Source organism: Limanda limanda, chromosome 12 (assembly GCF_963576545.1).
Source record: "Limanda limanda chromosome 12, fLimLim1.1, whole genome shotgun sequence".
In the NCBI taxonomy this organism is placed as follows: Eukaryota; Metazoa; Chordata; class Actinopteri; order Pleuronectiformes; family Pleuronectidae; genus Limanda; species Limanda limanda.
In genome coordinates, this window is record NC_083647.1 from 18,740,734 (window position 1) to 18,762,896 (window position 22,163).

The 22,163-nt window shown below is 45.2% G+C and overlaps 3 protein-coding genes across 4 annotated transcripts; all 3 read right to left on the minus strand.

Moving 5' to 3' along the window:
• Nucleotides 1-1,802: 1,802 nt before the first annotated feature.
• si:ch211-266g18.9 (transforming growth factor-beta receptor-associated protein 1) lies at nt 1,803-6,569 on the minus strand. The gene is made up of 11 exons (XM_061082130.1): nt 5,882-6,569; nt 5,503-5,697; nt 5,183-5,337; nt 4,201-4,283; nt 3,733-4,083; nt 3,506-3,563; nt 3,280-3,423; nt 2,754-2,888; nt 2,530-2,674; nt 2,024-2,445; nt 1,803-1,940 (listed from the first exon to the last, which is right to left on the minus strand). The coding sequence occupies exons 1-11, from the start codon at nt 6,567-6,569 to the stop codon at nt 1,803-1,805; spliced, it is 2,514 nt and encodes an 837-aa protein (XP_060938113.1).
• A 1,716-nt stretch (nt 6,570-8,285) lies between these two features.
• Nucleotides 8,286-10,497, minus strand: fhl5 (four and a half LIM domains 5). The gene is made up of 5 exons (XM_061082955.1): nt 10,333-10,497; nt 10,001-10,175; nt 9,195-9,364; nt 8,858-9,044; nt 8,286-8,437 (listed from the first exon to the last, which is right to left on the minus strand). Exons 1-5 carry the CDS (start codon nt 10,492-10,494, stop codon nt 8,286-8,288), a joined length of 846 nt encoding a protein of 281 aa, XP_060938938.1. The 5' UTR covers nt 10,495-10,497.
• Nucleotides 10,498-18,422: 7,925 nt separating this feature from the next.
• Nucleotides 18,423-21,892, minus strand: fut9a (fucosyltransferase 9a). 2 transcript variants are annotated; one of them, XM_061083139.1, is made up of 3 exons: nt 21,852-21,892; nt 19,735-19,848; nt 18,423-19,398 (listed from the first exon to the last, which is right to left on the minus strand). In XM_061083139.1, the coding sequence occupies exons 1-3, from the start codon at nt 21,890-21,892 to the stop codon at nt 18,423-18,425; spliced, it is 1,131 nt and encodes a 376-aa protein (XP_060939122.1). The 2 variants fall into 2 exon arrangements, with proteins under 2 accessions (XP_060939122.1, XP_060939123.1); XM_061083140.1 differs by lacking the exon at nt 19,735-19,848 and having other exon boundaries at nt 18,423-19,513; nt 21,852-21,861.
• Nucleotides 21,893-22,163: the final 271 nt, after the last annotated feature.

Below are 22,163 nucleotides of genomic sequence, written 5' to 3' on the forward strand. Positions count from 1 at the left end.
GCAGGCACCAGACTCCAGTATTCAAGAGGGTTACATCCATCAGGGACTCATGATTTCAACTTATTTTATTTAATGAGAGATTCCACCAAATGTTGGGAGGTGTATTTGTTCTTGTGTCTGCGTATTTTTACCTTCTGGCTATTCGTGCCTGTTGGTCAACATCAAAGATGAGAAAAACATGTTTTGTAACCTCAAGCGTTCAAAACAACACGAATGTTCCCTGAGGATGTACCAGAGAGGACAGAAGTGGACACGATCCCAGGCCCTCAGGTCTAGCCAGCGGTCACTGGTCGCCAGGCACCGGCCCGAGGCCCAGGCTGTCGCAAGGCAGCAGGCCACACAGCGGGCCCATGTAAACTGTGAGAGGCTCCCTTCATGCAAGCGAGGGAGGAGTTGATGCTTCGGGCTTTTCTTCACACTCGCTTATTCCACGAGTGCTCAGATCGTGATTGAATGAGAAGCAGATTATCAAAATTACAAGGAGGTGGTGTGGAGGAGTGTGCATGGCAATTCTCCTGCGACCACATCAGAGAAAAAATAGCTTCTTCTTGAGGTTTCCTCGCATATGGGTCTATTTATTTATACGACTCAGGTTAAATTGATACGGTGAGAAATATAATGAGGTTTAATCCTAGTGATGCCCTCGAAAGGCTTCACCGCACTGAGAAATGTGGATGCAGCTCCTGATTGTCCTCTGCCCTCAGTGGGAAACAAAAACCTCATTAGCACGAAATCTTGGCGGAGGCTTCACAAAGAGATAATCCCATCCAACGGGCTCATAATTCACTATTTATCTACAGTGCAATTAGTCCCTCACCCCAGGCCAAAAACTTATGAGCAGTCCAGCCAAGTCGCGGCTCAAGCCCCTGTAGGCGTCTCCGCAGCTCCCGTCCCGAGTTGGGGTTAGCGCCGCGTCTCGACATTCTGACAGACGCAAACAAATATATCTCCACTCCACTGTCACCCGGCTCGCGACATGTGATTAAGTTTTATCTACAGTTGGTTACATGTGGACGGTGGAGTTCGTGTGTGATTATTGGGAATAGACGTCTGTGATAATGACACAGGGACGAAAAATAAAAACTGGCTCGGATTTCATATTCAAAGCAAAGCACACAGATGTTATTTGGCTGCATGGGAGATAAGTCTTCAATAGAAGTGACTCAAAGCTCTGCACCTTTTTACTTATCATTTCTAACCGGCCTTTTGCTTTTGAATGTATATTACTGCACAGGCTGGATGGAAACAGAAGTATCTCACGTGCAGCATGTTGACTTTCTATTTCCAGCTCCATGCAGACAAATATACACAGTCAGTGGAAACCATGATGGTGGGGATGCGTATATACAGCACTGGAGGATGGTCAAATTCCCTCTGGTCATCAGGGCGACCACGGGTGGTTTCCATGTAAAACACCACTGTCTGATCAGTGAATATACAGTATGTCCCCGAGTGTCCTCCACAATCCAATTTATGGCTATTGCTGTCTCTACAGTGTCTCTCGGAAAAAGCTCAGACATGCCGCCCTAAAAAAGTGCAACCCGAGCTCTATTGCCTTTTTGAAACCAGTTATTTACACTATGTATTTTCTTTTTTCTAATTAGGGAACCTGTCTGGTCCCGGGTCCATGAATTGAACCGTTGATGGCAGTTTGCTTAGATGACACGGTCTAATCTAGATAAATCATCAGGTGAGAAGCAGACACTTAACCGGCTTGAGATGAATGTGATTCCCGGGAGTGCAGAGGAACTCATAATGTGCACGAACAGGCAACAGACTGGGCCAGCGTTGTCTTTGCGATGCTAAAAAAAGCCAGAGCAGCCCACGTGCATGAGCTCGCCGTGCAGGTCACAGGCAAAGTGAGGCTCGGCGAGGACTCGCTGACAGACCTGACACTTCTGCTCCTTGTCCAGTCTGAGCATTGCTTTTGAGGCCTGCATCTGCAGAGGGGAGGGGTCAAAGGTCAGGAGGGTTCAGGGAAAACAAGAATAAACACAAAATCAGATTATGTTATTTAACTCACCCAAGTGACCTTGTGCCGCATGAGCTCCACCTGGGCCAGTGCCTTTTGCAGCTTCACCAGGCGACTCTGGTGGAGCGTTGCCCTCACGGACCCGACTAAGAACTGGGAGACAAGCTGAACAGACCAAGAGTCGGGCAGGAGCTGGACGACCTTCTCCGCTGCAAAGGCCCGCGGGTTGTCGTTCAGCAGATCCACCGCAGTGCCGCTGGGATCCTCGGAGCTCAGGTAGATCTGGAGCAGGGTGAGCAGCAGGGCCTGTCTGAAGGGAGGGTCCTGGCCCTGGGCAGCCCTGCAGCAGTAGGCCTCTGCAGCCTGGGGGTCTCGCTCCCGGTGAACAAGCAGCTGCAGCGCCCGGGAGTGGTCCCCACTCCTGCCGAGGAGAATGGCTGTCTCTACGTGTAGGGTCGTTGACTGGACTCTCTCTGCAATGAGGAGACAAAAAGACTCCTGCTTTAATTTGTGGTAGATTCTCCAATGATTTGTGTTCCTATAAGACGTCCACACACCGTATACAGTGGAGACGTCGTAGAATTTGGATTCCCATAACAGATGTTGCAACTTCCCCCTGGTCGACCTCAAATCTGCTTCCTCTTCCTCTCGCAGTGTCTGAGTAACATAGGCCAAGGCCAGACGGCTGTGATGACTTTCCTCCTGAGGGCAGATCACACCCGATGGTTATCATTGATGAAAGGGTCAGGCTGTTCGATCAGGCGGCTGCTGCTGTACTCACCTCGCTGCTTAAATCATGGATCAGGAACTCAAGATACAAAACCGACGCCAGCGGATATTTCTCCAAGAGGAGGAAGACGTCCTGTGTCTCCAGTCGATCGTCTGGAGGGCGGTTGGTGAAAATGTGCACACCTTTCTGTTTCAAATAAAGAAAAACTGTTTTTGGAGGATTTGATGACCCATAATTGCCCCATAATTACCTAATATGATGGAGTGGGTGGTGTTTTGCTGTGTGTTTGAATCTAGCTGTATTGTACAACTCTGCCCTCTGCAGTCGGCTTGTGAGCATTAACCTCCTGAAATCTGACCTTTGCTCGAAAATTACATACACAAAAATAATAGAGTATATTTCTGCAACTACAGGTTCTATATGACTATACCTGGTCTCTATATAAAGGTTAAACTTGTTACTATGTCACAGTAAATGAAGATCATGACATAAAGGAAAGATTTCATGATCGCCTGAAAAATACTATTTTGGAATGAAGAAATCAGATGAAATCATCCATTAAATGATAAATAGGCACCTCTTGATTTTTTTGCAGAGTCCAGTCTGCAAACTTCCTCACGATATCTCTGTCTTCCAGCTGACTGAGAGTCTGCACTATGTGTCCGTACACATCTGAGCAAGAGTCGTGTTGGTGGGAGCCGTCTGCAATCGTTACCCAAGTCTGACAGAATAAAACAAGATAAAACACATAATGTTTCAACATGGAGTTAATATAGAAGTGTGGAGTTTAAGGGGGAAATCACCTTTATTGCATCAGTTTGCCTCCCTTGGCTTTGATAGAGGGAACCTAACGCAAAAAATCTGAAAATAGAAAGAGATCAATTAGGAGATGGCCCATCAGAAATCTTTAAAATAATAAAATAATATCACAAATGCTGAATTATCCAAGAAAACGTTTTTATATCTGTGCACTGAGCGAAATCTATAGTGTGATCACAGCTCATCTATGTAAAAACATATTTATTCTCACCTGTTGTTTTTCTCCAGAGCAGGAACACAGTGATCCAGCCTGCACTCATTAGGAGAAGTGACAAGCTGCTGCAGGTTCCCAGTGTCTCCCAGTACCACGTACAGCCTCAGGAGGGCGCAGTCCACCTCCGCACTGCACGCTGAGTCTCTCTCAGTCCCCCTGACAGCTCGGAGAAAATCTGCCAGGAAGTCCAGGTAGTGATGAAACATGTTTGTGTCCTCCCCCCAGAGCACCTGGAGAGCCCCGCCCTTCTTGGTCCCCTGATCAAACTGGGACTGAAAGTCGTTGCCGAGACACGACCTCATGTCTGGGTAGAGGAGGATGAGTTCTCTGGGGTCCAGCTCGCCTGCACTGTTCAAGGGTGAATGCACATGGATTTGTTTTAAGACAAACTCACAACAATCTGTGATTTACTTTTCACAGTTTTAATATGGAGGGTCGTGTTGACTCTGTGGGCTTTACTCTCACATGAATAGTTCTCTGGCCTCGGAAAAACCCTCCCGGTAAAAATGAACAAATCCAGCCAGGCAAGTGACGGCCTTCTGCAGCTCCTGTCAGTGGAGAGATATTCGGTTCAATACAGGCGAACGTGACACGGCAGCTTCTTCAATCTGCCGACATGTGAGCTGAACTCATTGAGGCAGACGACTGTGTGACTCTCCTTCAAACCCAAGGGCAGTATTTTCCTCTTAAGGATATTGAGACAGAATAATTGCTGACACATTATTGTCAGTGGGCTATGAAATGATGAATTCAGAGAAATACTGTAATATAGCCAACAGCTTTACATGCTAATCAGCAGATGTTAGCATGCTAATATGCTGAGCTGGTGAACTATGACTGTATAAAAAGATGACGACATGACTGCTCCCCAAAAGTGAAGCCAGAGCATCTGTGTCTCCTCCTGGTGGCTGGTTGCAGTATAGGTCACATATCCCACCTCCTCCATTTAAGTGAATGGGACATGGACCAAACTAAGAAGTAAAATAAAAGTCAAGTACACGTTCTGTTGTTCATATCATGCTCATTTTTCCAGTTTGTTCCACCTATCAGTTTTGGTGAGGATGCAGATAAAGATCAAGGAATTGCAGACTGCTTTTCCTTTTTTATTCAATATAAGTAACTACTATAAGAACTAGACAATTATATAATCTACAGTGATACCTCTATTTTTAAAATGTCATATTTAGTTTTTATTTCCTTTTTAAACATACAGTAAAATAGATTAATATGGTAAAACAGCTGCTGAAGAAGTCAAGCAGTCTCTCAAAAGTTTTATTTTACATGATTAAATTAAAGAAAGAAGAAATAAATGCATATGTTACTAAATTATCCCCTATAATGTTGTTGTGTACCCTCTGAGGGGAAAAAAACACATTTGTCAGAGACATAATTTTCAGAGCTGAGACACGTTTTGCGTCTCGCTGTAAATTTACAGATCACATTTCACCTTGTATGAGTCAAGTGGACGACGGCTCTGAACCCCGTCCAGCAGCAGTAAAGCCTCCTCGACCCTCTCGTGTCCTACAAGCGTCTGGATCTGCTCTTCAAACGGCACCAGATGCAAACTGAAAATCTCTCTCTCTGTGAACACCAACACGCCATCTGAGGGGAGATGTGTAATGTGCAGGAACTGTAAGTGCAAGGGATGATGCAGTGGATCGGGGCAAACTGGGGCTAACGTGGCTTCATCATTCAAAAACAAACCCACAGATGGACAAGCTTTCAATGTGCCAGGATTAGGTGATTTATTAGCATCGCCTGGTTTACCTGAAGTGGAGAGCAGACCCTTCCCTCCATGGAGGCTCACACTCTGCTTGCACCGCTGATCCAACATGCTGTACACAGACAGCACTTGGGGCTGCAGGGTGAGGATGTAAGGGAAACATACTGTGGCTGCCAGCACCTCCTGAGGCCACTGCAGGGGGGGGCGCTGGCAAATCCCTGTCTTCATCACGAACATGCCTGGGGGACGAGGGTGAGGAAATGATGTCTTGGCAAAACAAATATCCCCTGGCTGTATGAATATATGTTGGACTCGTACGAGCTGATTAACTTTGGGATGGAGGCACATAATGACACATGGTGACGTCTGTGCTCGACAGCCTGTAGGACTAAATGTACCATAAAGATTTCTGGCAGCGCTTACCCAAAGATTCAGGCCCATTCAGGAGGAACTCCCCTCGTCCCACTGAGGTAACAATGACGCCTTGCTTGTTGTGATTGTGAGGAAAAAGCTCCTCTTTGCTCCCAGTCTCCACGTCCCAGAGGAGGTACCTGTCACAGGTGCCTACACACAGACTGGTGCCATCTATTGCCAAGGCCACGGGATCCTGTTGTAGAGACACCTCCTTTACAACCTCCCACCTGTCCACTCCCACCACGTGGATGTGCACCACTCTCCTGCGGCTGGAGGAAGTCACCAGCTGCACGCATCCTGCCCGAGCTGTGAGCAAGGAGTCGCCAACCTCAAACAGAGACACGTGCTGGATTTTCTTCAAGCCAGGAACCGGCTCCAGGGAGAACATGTTGAGGGCCGTGACGCCGCGGTCCCACAGGACCAGCAAGTGGTTGAAAAGCGGGACCGCTCTCAGTTGGACGACTGGGTTGCTGGAGCCCAGTTTTCTGGCTCTACCTTCTCTGGTTTGGCTCTGACCAGGACTCAGGTCTGGGTTGGTGCTGTTTTGTAGGATCAGGTGCTGCACTGTTGCATTTTTACTCCCAATATACAGATTTCGATCGAAGCACTCGAGGCACTGGATCCCGAATTTGTCCTTTTCTTTTGGAGCTTCGTGTTTTTCATAGATCTGTGTTTTTGTGAATGCTTTAAAAGCCATTGCAGACATGTAGTAATCTTTCACTTTGGTTGTGCAACTAATCTCAACGGTAACTCAAGTAAGAGTAACAAGTAACATTTCGCTGAAAAATCAAAACCACAGCACTTCTTCAGCGATATGTAAGATAAGATGTCCCTACCTCTCCGCTGTCCCCCCTGCCTCTTTGAATCCTCCACAACTTAATGAAGTGTAAAGTAGTTTCGCCTCCCCCATGTGACTACATCCTGCCTGGAAGTCAGTGTCAGCATTTCTGCTCATCCTGCCATGTGAGGACACTTACACAACTCACCCAGCCGCCTCGCTGAGAAAGCCAACTTTTACAAGAGTCAAAACACAAGGTGCGGCGAAGACGGCGGGTATTTCGAGGTGCCCGCAGTGGAGGTCACTTGAGATCCTTGGCTCGGGCGCGGACCAGAGTGGTGGCTCTGGTCAGCGGGAAAAGTAGAAAGGCAAAAAAGATCTGCTGATCAAACCATGTACGGGTGCACTGGTAGTGTGTTTACAATGTGCACGAGCTGGGTGTGATGAGGTCAAGAGGCAACAGAAGGTTTTTTTCATGGCAGTAATTGTGTAACAGAGCCATAAAAGATGTGGATTTTAAACCAACCAGTTATATTTGTTATTCTGAACTTTTGCCTCTGAGGAATTGTATATAAGTGAATGCACACACAAATTAAAATGAACAACAGCAGGCAATAAAATGACACCCATTTCAGCATGATGTACATAGAAAGGTCTTTATTGTAATAACCTTTTGTATGTTTTAAGTATTTCACATATGAGAAGCACTTATCATGCATACTTTTATATTTTTACATATTTTTTTCCCCATGCAGTCATAGTATGAATATGTAAATCTAGACAAAAAGTCAGAAAATATCCAGCAGATGGTTTGTTTTCAAAAACAAGTGGCATGCTGAATATTTTCCTAAGTGACATTTATTTGAAGGGTGTAACTTTGGCAAGGGAAGAACTAAGGACAGTTTTAGAATAATATGCGAGTCCAGGATAATTTTTTTCAGTTTCTTTAACTTCTTTTCTCCCTAAACCCACTTAACTGATTTCCACCACACTTGACTGGAGCCTGGGCCTGGGACGACTGCACTGGTGCAGCTGGGTATAAGGGGCGGATCCAGGAGTGTTTTCTTTTTTTCTTTCTTTATGTTTTATAAAAGATTAATAATTTAGCTTATCAGACTATTTAATTTGTAGCCTGAGTTAGTATAGTTCTCATTTTGTCAAAGTGACTTGATTTATCCATTTAACCGTCGAAATACAAAAATGTTTTTTACTGTTAAACAAGATTTTAAAGAGTATCATATCTCGGGGCCTGAAAAGTAATTAATACATTTTCAATTTAGAATTACTCTTGTGTCAATTGATCAATTGGTCAACATCAGCTCTAATATTTTTGTAACAGCATTTCATCCTTTTCACAATGGCACATATGGCATTCTAACCTAAAAGCTACACGTTTATTTATGTGGAAATGTGTGTGTGCGTGTGTGTGTGTGTGTGTGTGGGCAGTGTGTGCGTGCGTGTGTGTGGGCAGTGTGAGCGAACTCATGTTCATTTATAACACCAGCGTTTGACATTCAGAATTTGTTTATGCATCAGACACGCTGAGAAGAAAATTATTCATGACTCTACAGTATCTGTATCGGAGCATTAGGCCCTCCTGTTATTGGGATTAAGCAGTGACCCCCGGTGGAAAGATCACTTCTCCCTGCCACAATCGGTGCACAAGATGTTGTCGCGCTTGGTGAGGAAGCCGCGTCCCACCAGCGACATGGAGCACTGTGTGCAGGTGAAACACTCGCTGTGCCACTGGCGCTCCTCGAAGGAGATGTACTTGGCGCCTGCCAGACCTGCAGAAAACACGTGAAAATGGTAAATGGATTGTATTTACAGACCTTTTCCTCGTCTGGTTGATGACGAACACTGTAGATTACCACTCAAAGTGCTTTAGAATTTTGCCATTGACACACAGATTCATTCACGTCATCTATGTGCAGCACTTTCTCTATGACACACAGGGTTTACCATCCGGCCACACTCAGGACGTGGAATGCCAGGGACTGGGATTAAACCACTGACCCTCAGGTTCATGGTCGACCTGCTCCACCTCCTGAGCCACAGCCGCCCATATGTCCATGCATTTACATGAGATACAGGTCAATGCCACCTTGTTTATATGACAGCTCCTGCACAAATGCAGATAAGGGCATTGCATGTGAGCTTGAGAGCAGCGTGAGTGAATGAAAACCCAAGCACAGCCAGTGACTCACTGGTGATGGGCTTGGTGCAGCCCACACACTTCTTTGCATACAGGTTGCTGAAGCATTCGAGGCAGTAGGGGAAGTTCTCCCGGGAGGTGAAGCGCTGGCCCGACAGCTGCTTTCTGCAGCCGATGCATAGGAAGCAGTCGCGGTGCCACGGCTTGTCCTGGTACGTCACTCCACCTGTTGTGATGGACTGAAACACAAAACACACAGAGACAATCAATTATGTGTATTTCTCACTAGGTGTTACACATGCAGTAACAGTCATTACTGTTAAAACGCCTGAGTCAGGAGGATTGCCTGCAGCAGTCAATACACATGAAAGACTCAGCTGTAACCTTACCTTCTTACAGGCACAGCACTGGTAGGCAAATTGCTTCTCGAAGCAGGGCACGCAGAAGTAGCCAGTGTCTTTGGGGATGAAGGACTTGGTTCCTATTGGCTGCTGGCAGCGGTGGCACAGGAAGCAGGTCTCATGCCAGCTGTTCCCCTTGTATTCCATTTTGCGGGAACCTGGCACATGGGACGAGAGCAGCTTAGTTAGCATATGGTTCCTCCATGACAGAAAAGCAGTGCGGCTCAAAATAGTCCTGCTTGATCTGTGGGGAGGGGACGATGCGATCTTGATAATCTTGGAAAGAATTTTTGCATTGTCGTCTGGTGTTTTATATACTTTAAACTTTCCATTTTGATATTACCGCACATATAACAATAGATATGACATCACTACTGTGTAATTTTTGTAAGCCTGTTATTTTTTCTGAAGAAACAATCACCACAAAGTCCATTTAGTGGCTGTGAGCTTTCCTTTGCATCACATGATACCAGAAGCCTTTTTCATTGGTTATGATACTGAAGATGATTTCTTCTCATCCGTGGTGGTTTCAGTTGAGATTGAAAGTTTGTTTGCCTTCATTCCTTTAACTGAGTTATTTTTTCACTGTGAGAGATACTAGCAGTAGAAGCAAATCTTTCCAATTCTGAAAGTTTGAAAGTTCAGCCTTGAATATGAAAGTAGCAGAAGGATCAGTTACTCCTCTCTCCAAACATTCCCAAGGTCAAGAAGGAACTTTCAATCTTTCAATAAAATTTTCCTTATTTTTTTGATGTTATGATTGATTATAAACATGACAGTGTATGATAGTGTACCTGGCATGACGGTTTTCTTGCAGGTGGTACACTTGGAGGAATAGTCATTGGCATGGCACTCGGTGCAGAGCAATAAATCTTCCTTAGCGGCGAAGGCCTTCTCCACCAGAGAGCGGCTGCATTTGGCGCATGTGAAGCACTGCTCGTGCCAGTGGCGATCCTTATAGGAAAGGTCCTGTAGATATTGAACAGATTCGTTATTGCACTTGTGGTTATTCTGCAAGGTTAAATGTTTATTTAGTACATGAATAGTCAGAAATAAATACTTTCTTATTTTACACCTGTGTTACATCAAAGTCGTGGCTCTGTGGGCGATGGAGGTGCTTCCTTACCTTGCAGTTACAGCCAATCGGTAAAGAGCATCCCTCACAGCAGTTGGCGAACAGGCTCTCATAGCACTTAGTGCAGTACTGCATGTCCTCTTTCATTATGTACTTCTTCCCCAGCAGGGAGTCCTTGCAGTAATGGCAGTCGAAACGCTCGTTGGTGGACATCGTCGTCTGCTTTTCTTAGCTGAAGGTCAAAGAGAGAAGCAGCAGGAAGATTGGACAATAAAGTAAAGTGGGGAGAGATTAAAAAAGCTCCTTTAATAGTCCAGGCAATCTCTTACCCCTTGCACCAGGCAAGCAAAGACACCAAGCAATTTCTCTTCCCCTTCGTTTGCGAGAATCTGAGAAAAAAAAAGCAGGGTTGTGTCGACCTCGGCTGATATGGAGCAAGGATGAGGCTGTAAAGCTGGGGGCTGCAGAGAGAGAGTGGACCAGGCACCGGGATGAAAAGCGGTGAGGCAGGATTAGGGGTCTCCACTGTGGGGGATCGTCTATAAATACTGGCCCTCTTATTAGCGATAATCTCTGGGGAGAATTGACATGCTCCTCTGCATCATTCTGCACCTTTTAAGGGCGCTGATGGTGCACATATCACCGAGCGTTGAACTGATCCAATTATTGCTGCCTTATCACTTTGAAAGCAACAAGAAATGCAGTTTGATTACTAGCAGATAGTTTATAGTTTATAATATAGTTTACAGGCAACTGATGCAACACGTCAGGAAAAGATGAGATATATGCTTCGGGATATTTTTTGTTTTCTCAGTTTGGATTTCGGTGCCACAGCAGAGATATAGTCTGCCATTTGGATGCGTTGTCGTGTCCGGACACACTTGTGGCCTTTGTCAGTGCCTGCTACACTCACAGGCAGATGCAGATGGCTTATGAGAGGTAGGCGCCAGCAGCTTTTTGGTTGCCAGGTACTGAACTATATTGCCAGGACCTCTCAGTGGCTATTGAGAGTGCTTTGGCAGCACTTCAGATGGAGGGAAGCTGCAGGCCTGTGGATGTTCAACTTGTCCACGGTGAAATGAAGGAGGAGGAGCAGGAATGACAGATTAATAGAGACCATCTTGTTGATAGCGATACTCGTGTAACTCCATCAAATTCTCTTTGTGTGAAGCAGTGGGAGAAGAGATCTCTCTGGCTATGGTGATGTGTGTATTCAATGTTTGTGTGTGTGTGTTTGACTCATTAGGCTTATTAGGTTTCAGCTGTCAAAAATGCATCTGAAATAAATCAAATTGTCACTTTTCCACTTGGATATTAATCAAAATTCTTCTGTGTCTTTGACTGACACCCGGCTAATTACATTTTGATTCTTGGAACATGTGCTCATATCATTTTTCCAAAAGGATCAGGGTGGGGGCGGACATCTTCATAAAAATAGCCTAGGAAGACCACCAGCCCAGCCCACCGGCCTAATCCCTTATTTACACACACAGGAAGGTCAGTGACAGGGATGTGGTTGGGAGGAATGCAACTCTGTCTGGATGAACTCTGTCTTCACTCCACATTCGATCCGCTACCACTCCTCGCAGAGAGAAAAAATAAAAAACAACTCCGACAACAAATAATAAGCTGGAGTCCGTTCTTGGATCGACAGATGATGTTCAAACACGGTTCTGCGGCATGTGTAGGTGGTGTCTACAAACTTCTGAGGAACAACTAAAGGCTGTGTTATTTTTGAACTACACGATACATGTTATATAAGCCTTTCAGCACAAAGTAATCTCGGGAGCGGGACAGGTTTTTGGTCTGATGCCGTGCCATCCTTCAGGTTCTTCTTATTTCCAAGCGGGAGGATCCTGGGGAAGATCTAAGGTTATCTTTCTATCTGGATTAAATTGCCATTGTACTGCACCCTGGCTCCCTGCTGGTGTCCAGATCGGCAGCCACATGTCACAAAAAAACAATGCAGACCTTAAATAAACCCCAGAACCAACTGTAGGACGGATATAGTCATCTCCTCTCGAGTAGTGTCTAATCTTTGTTGTGTGGCTGCACAGTCTGTCATCATGTGACCACAAGCCGGGGCGGAGGTGACCCATATTCACCAGAATACAAAAACTCATCTTTTAGATTGAGTTGGCATAATATCAACATCATTTGGGGAAAAAAAATTGCATTTCAACAAAGCAGATTAGTGTACATTCTGTTTATATTGTCGGACTTAATCTGCACTCATGCATGCGTGTTTGTATTTGTATTTATTATAACTGCTCTGATCTGATGGATAGCAGGTGCTGCTCTTTGTCTCGTGGATTATTAACTTGTACACCAGACAGTGCCAACGCTGCAGAGCAAAAAAGCTCGCTGATCTTGCATTTTCCTTTTGCCCGCTTAATCCTCCGATGTCAACTAGTGAGCAGCTGCCAGCAGATCTCGAATGCGGCCTGTCCAGCCCTAATAAAAAGGCCTTTGCTTGACCCGGACTCAGGTGTCCTCTTATCTTAATGTATTCAGGCTTTACAATAAGGTGTCAGGGGCTGTTTTCCCCCCACATTAATCGAATGATCTCACAGAAGAAGAGAAGCATTTCCTTTGGTGGCTCCTTTGAGGTGGTGACTTGCTGCAGACTGGTCAACGCGACACAGTTGAGGTTCTCTGGAGCACAAAAGCCTCTCTGCACCGGAGTTGACAACTGGTTGGCATGGTGATGACAGCATAAGTGGGAGCCATTAGGTTGAGGCGAGGGGCGGCTCTAGTGGTTAATGAGTGGACTCACACAGACCGGGCCCTTTGAGAAGGCCTCTGCTTGTCTGCTGCGACAGGCAGAGCTCGCTTTCAACGTGGCGTTTTTCAACTGAACAGGATAGCCACACAGGGGGTTGCCGGGGATGAAGAGATACAATCTACCATCTCGCAAAACCTTACACCCCTCCAGGGAGGCCGTGTGAGGGCCCTGGGTAATGCCATCACTGTCCCTGCCCCTCCTCCCCCGGTTCTCACCAACGTGAGTCATGGTGTGTGTGGGTGACAAGACCTGTCGCACAGCCAGACATATGATCTCCTCTGCTGAGGAGAAAAGAAAGTTGGCCACTCCTCGGAATGCACAACCCATTAAAATGTTCCTCCGCTTCCATCTCATTCCTCCTCCGAGTCCGGTTGATTTAATGGTGTTTGTTTAGGTGAAGGTTTTTGGTGCCAGCAGCAGATAGTGAGAGCATAAAACACACTAAATGAAACCTTACACCTGGAGTTTGTAAGACGTGTTGGAGCAGAAAATAATGATCAATTATTTAAAGCCAGATAAAAAAAAGGCAAATAACAGAAAGGTTAACCTACATTTGACTAAACCAATCTTTACTAAACTGCATAGAGCTTTAGAGGACAGAAAGAAACAACAGGTATCATCGCTTTTGTTGATACACTCTACACCTCTACTGCAACCCAAATAAACAGGCATGAGTTCAGTGAAAACTCTCCAGAGATTTAGATGATTCAAAACATCCATCAATATGCAGGTGAATCTAACACGGTGTTCATTTACTTATTGGTCAAATAGGATTGAAAATATGAATTTAAAATTTCAGAAAAGGTAAATGGTCAAATGTTTGCTGCTAGAAATATATTATATATGTCACACACATAGCAGAAACTAGCTGTAAACGTAACATTGACATTATACATTTTTAAGTTGCTATATGACAGACTTTATAGCAAAGGATTAGTTATTTACACGTTCAGAAGTTACAAAGCAAGTCCAATGTTTAAGTTAAGATACTGCTGTTGATGCTAGCTGCATTTCGTACATGCATTGTACAGTTAGAAGATCGTACTGTTATCATACACGAGAATAGTATGATCTTCTAATGTAACGCTTGGTAAGAAATAGCCTGGCATCATCCGAGTATACTTCACATTTGAGAATGGGTCTAGAGCCCTTAATAAAAAAAATTGATTTCCAGCGGGCGTTATCATCAGAGCAACAAACCGTGTGTCTTAGGGCAGAAATGTGAACCCACAACCATTGTTTGTTCTTCTTATATAAAAGCTAGCTCTTTGGATACCATCTCCAGAGCAGATTCAACAGACCTCCCTACGTCAGTACCAGCCAACCTGGTTATCATGGACCCATTATGGACCAGTGGTTGTGACTGATCTGACCAGTTTCAGGACATGATGTGAAATTGGTCTGAATGGGAGGGCGACCAGACCCAGTTTGTTAATTGGTCTGGTTTAGGGAAAAAGAAAGTCAATAAGTGCGTTTCCCTGAGGAACAAGAGATGCAATCTGTTCGGTAATGTTCTGTAATGTGTTTAAAACATGTCAATGCAACATCCAGTCTTGATTTCTGCAATCGGGAGAGACATACCCCCCCCCCCTCCCCACCTGAACTTTTACATTAATCCCCAACTGACATCAGTGGATTATTTGTGCCACTGATCCAGGCAACACGCATTTGTCAGACACTTTGACCTGCAGAGTTGAGTAGAGGCCGTTGACAAAGGAGTGTCATCTTCGCTGCGTGGTGCAGGAGATGACTTCAAATATCAGAGTGCTTGCGAGCACATGGGGTATCTAACAACAGATAGAGGATCGAGGCGTAACCACCACAACACACTCTCTTTGCCCTCATCAATCACTTATCAAGGGCTTTTGGATTGCTATTTATACCTCTGTCTGCATTACATGGGACTGTAGAACAGCACAGGCATCAACTGTGGAAATCCCATTTAGATGCATGAACTCTGTATTAGGTGGCACCATGTAAAAGATGTCGAACCCAACAAACTCAGAACTCAATACATTCGAAATACAATTTGGAAAACATGCTTATCGTCACATTTGTAAGGCAAATATATCGTTATAGCCAGTAGCTTGTTAGCTACTAGCAGCTAGCTCGCTCAGTATGACGGTAAAACAGAATCCACTTAACCGCACCTCCACAACTGACTCTAGCTTGTAAAATGTAATTTGTTAAACCGCCTGTAAAATGGTTAAATTGATGTTTCCGCACTTTGGTTTCTGCACAGTTGAACAAACAGCAACAAATGAGATAAGGCCAGCGCTTTGCCCCTGCTTTAGTGGTATGGTAAGTCGGACAGTCCAGTTTTTAAATATATCCGTCTCTTTGTTCTCCTTTTGAGATTATCCCTCTTTATACTTTATCCAATGGTATATTATAAATATATAAATAGGCCTGAATATTAGTCAGTGATGATGTAAATAAATAAAGGGGGATTTTACATTTGCAAAAGACTTCTGGTCTAGCAAGTCGCTGGATGAAAGGAAACGGCCAAATCAATATCTATAGCTAAAGAGCACTGAACGTAATCAAATTAGCCGTGTAGCTTGACGTCCGGTACATCAGACACAGACCCGGTCTACCTGGAGCAGAGGCAGACCATACAAAAGACCTATCTAATTTCTGAAAGTGGACTTCTGTCTTTATTGCATTTTATGTCGCTGTGATGTGGATGTAAGCAGCAAAGGCAACATCAACTCTCGTTGCTTCATCCGTGTTTGCTCATTTATCCATATCTTTATTTTCTTTGACACTATCAGACATCTACAGTTCAAACACAACATTTGGCAAAATACATTAATTTGGCAAAGAAATAAAAATAATGAAACCTTACTGATTGACTCACTGACATTTTCAGTGAACTGGCAAAAAAAAGAGGAGCATCTTCATGTTGAATCACACAAGAAGATTTCATCTCACTTGGGTATACAGTGTTTTTTATGAAGACTCCAGCAAAATCATGGGCAGGTCAGACAGTATCCAGAGACGTCCTGATTCACTCTCTGGTGATGGGACACACTCACGGACTCACACACGGGGACAGAGAAGGTTGCGGCTCCTCGTGTTTGTTTTTGTGCAAAGAAAAAAAAAGAGAGAAAGGAAGAGAGGCTGAAAAAGACAGACAACACGAAGAAAGGAACAACTTTTTGTCTCTTAAAGTCGCTGAGCCTCAATGGACGAGGAACCTAATTCCGATGATTAGACTGTACAATATGAAGCCCACGGGCGCCAGGTTCATAGTGAATCTGTGGGACAGGCAGAGGTCTTGCATGAGTTTTTTCGATCTCACAATAGCTCCATCTAAAAGACAGCCACCAGCACAGTGACTCACACAACTCCACATGAATGAAAGTGCTATATCTCTGCTGCATTTGAGCGGGACTTCTTTTCAATTAGGTCACACCAACAGGATTACTGCCTATAAAAACTTCTCCAGTGTAAAATTACCTCCCTGGACGAAATCGTCCACCTTACAACACTAACGCCATTGTCTCTGATGCAGGTTATTATTTTCAAGTCTCTCTCTCTCTCTTTCCTTTCACGTTGATTCACAGTCTCTTGAAGCACCAGCTTTACTTACAAAGGAACAGTGAAATCACATCCACCGCCTGACGACACTCGCATGTTATAAAGAGATTTAAACATTAAAAATATATACAACACCACTGTTTCCTTTCTCCCCCCCCCATGAATGCAGACACTGCAGGGATCCCTCTGTCTGGTTCACACATACAGGAATGATCTGTGTTAGTGGGCTGGATCCATCCAGTCTACAACAAGGTTTTATATACAGGTTTTCGTGATGGCATTCAGAGCCATATTCTATAAGAAAAATAATTGGATTCATCAATATTTACATCAATGGTCCCTTTTGACAGTGTGAAGACGTATCAAAATGATAATAAACCTGACACGTTGGAGTACTCTGACCAAGAAGCCACGGGCTTATCTTGCATAAAATGTTGTACTGGTTTTGCACAGTACCTTTGGAAAAATGTTACCATCTTGTCAGAAGCTGCAGAACGCTGTTTGACACACATTGATTGTGGTGTAATATCTACAGATGTAGAGCTGTCTGTTAGTGGTGTGATCTCGAGTGGTGTGGTGCTGTAAACAGGAGTGTAAAAAAAACAAAAACAGCTTTAACAAGCAACTGCCAACTCCCCGAACAGCTCTGGTGTAATGATTCAAAAACAGAAACGTGGAGGATCTCGCCGCAAGCACATTCTTCCTAACATGTGGGCAGATCTCACCTCGTCTGAGCTGGTCTCATTCACACTCGCTTTAACCATATGCTGCGGAAAACAGTTTCAAAAAATCAGTAGTGATAATTGAGATGAAATTGTCGATGAGAGAACAGAAGCAGCAGCATAACAGAAAGATTCCGTTATGTGTTAATTTTGTGCTATTTTTGTCCGTCACATGGTTAGAAATTACTTTTCAAGATCAAATCACTATGCAACATAATGAGCGGTGTGGGAGTTTCACATCGCAGCACAATGGCTCGGCACTGTACCATCGCCATCCACATGGGATCCCACCGCACTGTGACACATCACCAGTGACAATGAGCGATTCGCAACACGATTAAAATAGTAACCTCCCTCTCACCGAGCGGAGTCACATCTGCTGTCAGAGACTGTGCAAATGCAAACTTTGAAAAATATGGAGAAAAGAATTACAGCTACATAATTTCCAATATACACATTATGTACATGACACATTTTTTTTCACATTTGAGTTCAGTAAACACTGCATAGGTGACTGCATCACTAGCACGGATGAAATTGTATCTTTTTTGAATCGTTTAATGCCTCACTTGAATAAATATCACATAAATATTTGCACTTTTCTGTCAAGTCTACTTCTGCAGCCAACACTATTGCAAGGTCCGCTGTATGCCACTTCATGAGAAGGTGAGTTTTAAAGAAAGAAAAAAAACAGCAAGCTTGCTTTCAGAACATCATCTGTCGTTCACGCGCACATGCATTCATAACTCATAGTAAACAAAGAAAAATTGAAAATAGCAGCAAATGTCGTCATGTTAAGTAAAACATGGGTTAACGCAACAATAAAAATGTAGTGCATTTGTAATTTCTTAAAAAATAAATACAAATAACAATGGATTAAAGAAAAAAGGCAAAGTAAGGCTTAGCAAAATTGGCTTGCAAATAAAAAACACAAGATGGACATCTCACTGGGCCACTGAACCACTAGAAAAACATCAGTCAGGATCGCTCGACAGAACAGCCAACATGAACCTTCATGTCAACCGAGGGACAAAAAATCTTAAAGCACTGCCTTCAACAGCAAAACAAGCCCTTCATAGCCCTTCACAGCACTATCCACCCCAGTACCACTTGTCAAGGTTATTGAATGCCTTGTACTCCTTGTGCCTGCGCAGGTAATCACAAGCCAGGCATGTGTGCTCTGCCCAGAAATAGGCCTTCTTTACTTTAAAGTGCCGCCGCCACTCAAAGTACCTGACGTACATTTCTTCGTTTTTGTCCAGGAGAAGCAGGTAGTCCGCCAGCTCCTTGGGCGAGGGGAAGTCATCGACGTGGATGAAGGCATCTCCCTGGATAAAGTTCTCATAGTTCGTTCGGGGCGGGCCGAGAACCACCGGCACTGTTCCCACTGAGAGCGGGTTGTACAGTTTCTCTGTGATGTAGTCCTTGTGGATGGAGTTCTCAAAAGACAGGTAGAACTTACAGCTGGCCATGGTGGGGAAGTAGTCCTGGTCGGCGATGTATTCCCCGAAGGCTTGTCCGTAGGCGTGAACCTCGATGTGTTTGTACAGCTCGTTGTAGTACTTCACCCGCACGTGGTCCTGGTTCCAGTTGCTCACAATCCAGCAGATCAGCTTGTTTTTGCTGGGTGGGACAAAGTCCTCCTCGCCCTCCGCTGCTACGATGGACCCATAAGGCACTTCAATGTCAGCATCCTGACGGTAATTGAGAGTCAGGTTGAAGATGTTCTCGATCCCGGGCAGCTGGGACGAGTGAGACGGCGACTCCAGGTTCATCCACACCCACTTCTGGAAGGACGGTCGCTGGAACGGCGGCAGGTTGGAGAGGTCGGTGCAGATGTCTCGGTGATGGATGATGACCCCATCTGACTTGTTGTAGAAGTTTCTGTCGGCCGTGATGAAACAGCCCTCGATGTTGAAGAGAGAGCTGCAGACGCTCAGGTCGTAGGTCTGTCCGAAGGGCCAGAGCCATATCAGTACGGTGGTCACGTTTTTATCGCTCTTGGTGGAGAAGAGGCTCTTAACGTGGTCCGTGGATGCTGTTGACTCGACGGGACCTGACAGCCAGCTGGTGGACGGTTTAAAATACATCAAAAACAGAGTGACAAAGCATCCCAGTATGAACGTGCCGAGCAGAAGGGGTCGTAGGATTCTGTGAAAAGGTGCAGATGGCATACTCTGTCCTGAAAAGGGCAAAAAACAGGAAGAGAAAAGTCATGATCAACAGGATGCAACACCGGAACCAATCACATCCTCAAGTAATGTCTATTCCAATGGAACATTGATTGTGAATGTCTCAATTTAATCCAGCATCCGCCTCTTCTTGCAATAGCTTAAGAGTACACACCCTCTGCTATGGGATCAATAAAAGGAGTGACCTCCTCGGGCGCATTTTAATAAATACCTGGTGGATTTGACTGAATGCTGAAATCCGAGCGGGAGTGGGCGTCGTGGGGGTCGGAGGGAGCAGCTCCTACATCGGGTCGACGGCGGGATCAATCTTCGTTGTGAATCAGCGCTCATAGAAAAAGAATTGCAGGTCACGGCTAAGAGAGGCCTCTTGCGCAGAAAAATAATGATCCTTAATCATCTAATGAGGCGCGTTTGATCTCGAATGCACGGGTCCTCTTAGCGATGCCTCCTTTACATGAGCAGAGGGAGAGAATCAAAGAGAATCGGTTAGGGAGAGGGGGGGAAAAAAGACACAAAGCATCACCAAGAAAACACAAAGCATGCATGTGTTGCAGGTTATGAGCTGTCAGCGAGCAGGGGAAGGCTTCATCTCCACAAACAACTCAACGGATGAGCTGGAAAATAAAACAAAAACACTACGGTTATTGCAAAATTTCCGGCTAATAATGGTTGTTGTTTCAAACGTTGCCAGTTAAGCTTCGGGTGAAGGCTTCAAACTGTTATTAGCTTTTGGCACACATCTTGTGTACTGTAGGAGAATGCTGCCATCTTAAGGCAGAGCCGAGTAGAAAGGCCTCCCCTGACTCTACAGCTCTCTGGGGCTCTACACACCTGCATGCTGCATAAAGAGGCCATACAAGCAGGAATAAACATCCAGAGAGGATTTTGTTTATCTCATGCGTCACTGAACCATATTAACACCAGTAATTGAAGCTCAAACGCTGATATTTTCCACATTATGTGTCCGGAGCGCCATGAGGGGATTGATATCGAGGCATCGCCGCCATCGCCAGCATCATGTGTGTGACTTAGTTACAGAGATGTGCACCACGAACTCGGGCCAGATGAGTGCTACTCCTTTTAAAGGCTTACAGTATCAATACATTTTCATGTAGGCAAATCCTCTTACATCGCTGAACCACTCTTTCTGCCGCCGTGATAAGCTCTTTGCTTTACAGAGGAAGCAGCCCTGCAGTGCACATGTGGCTATACCTGCGTACGTTGGTGCCAGGGAGTGGAGCCATCAGAGCTGCGGAGATCAAAATCAAGGGGCCTATTAAATGGGCAGTGTGTGGTGATAAAGTTATAGTGTCTCCATGGTGATGGTGCTGAGGTCAGAGTATTTGATATGGGAGGGTTACACGGCTCACAACACTTGTTATTTTCCTCCCACCCTCCCTTCCGTCTTCTGAGCCCCGGAGTGGGACACGTGCTCTGCCCAGGCGTTCATTCACATTTTTAAAGAACATAGCTGAGGTTTTTTTTTGTATTATTTTTTTTGTGTCAAATGTATTGTGATGTATTTGGGACACAGGGAGAGGGAGAGAGAGAGAGAGAGAGAGAGAGAGAGAGAGAGAGAGAGAGAGAGAGAGAGAGAGAGAGAGAGAGAGAGAGAGAGAGAGAGAGAGAGCATTGCATGGGTGAGTAGTCTGCAGCAGGGTTTGAAATGTCTGGAGCGAGGCAGGAAGCACAGATATGTTTTTCAGTCACAGTGAAGCACCAAATTCAAGATGTGATTTCAGTAACAGGTATAAAAGGACACGAATGAAAATGCTTGACCCCTGCAAACCCACAAAAAAATCACATATTGGCCATTTACTTTGATTTATGTGTGTTCTGTCAGGAAGGCCACGGCACTGAAGAAGGGACACTCCATCCCAGGTGAGAATTAATTTCCACCCTGTGAGCACTGAAGGTCATTTTAGAACGTGATGCCATATAGAGGAGGAAAATGGTTGTCTAGTGCACTGAAGTTGATGAGGATATTCACATTTCTTGCGCACCAGAGACGTGCGATACGAATTAAACCCATGGAGGAGGATGATGCTGGAGAGAAAAAGCCTCAAATATGCAGAGGAGTCCAATCTGAATCATGTCTATTCCCTCGATATGAAGTGTGCATGTGCGCTATGATCATAAGGAGGCTAAGAAAAACAAGCTTCACGGTGATACAATGGGGAAAAAAGGCACCGATGATTTATAATTAGCTGGCCGGGAATTGTCGTCAAAAAGAGCAGGTACCGCTGCTGCTGCTGCTGCTTCAGCCACGGAGGGAGAGGAGGAGGAGGAGGGGGGGAGATAGAGGAGAAAAACAGCAATTTCACTCACCATCTTGACAAGCGTGAGTCAAAACAGAGCTTTCCTCTCATTTCCTCCAGAGCACCGGAGCCTCCTGGAAGGCAGCGCGACGGAGGAGGATGCGTGGATGGACTGCGGCTGCAGGGGAGAGCTCCTGCCCGGTGCGCGGTGTCGTGTTCGCAGGGATGGATCCGGAAGAGCCCGCATCCATCCTCTCGATCCGCGATGATACCTATGCACGGTTTGGCTGCAGCGTGCGCGCGGTTCCTCTGCACGCCGACGCGCACACAATGACGGCTGCAACCACGCACGCACAAACACACGCACGCGTACGGAAAGGGA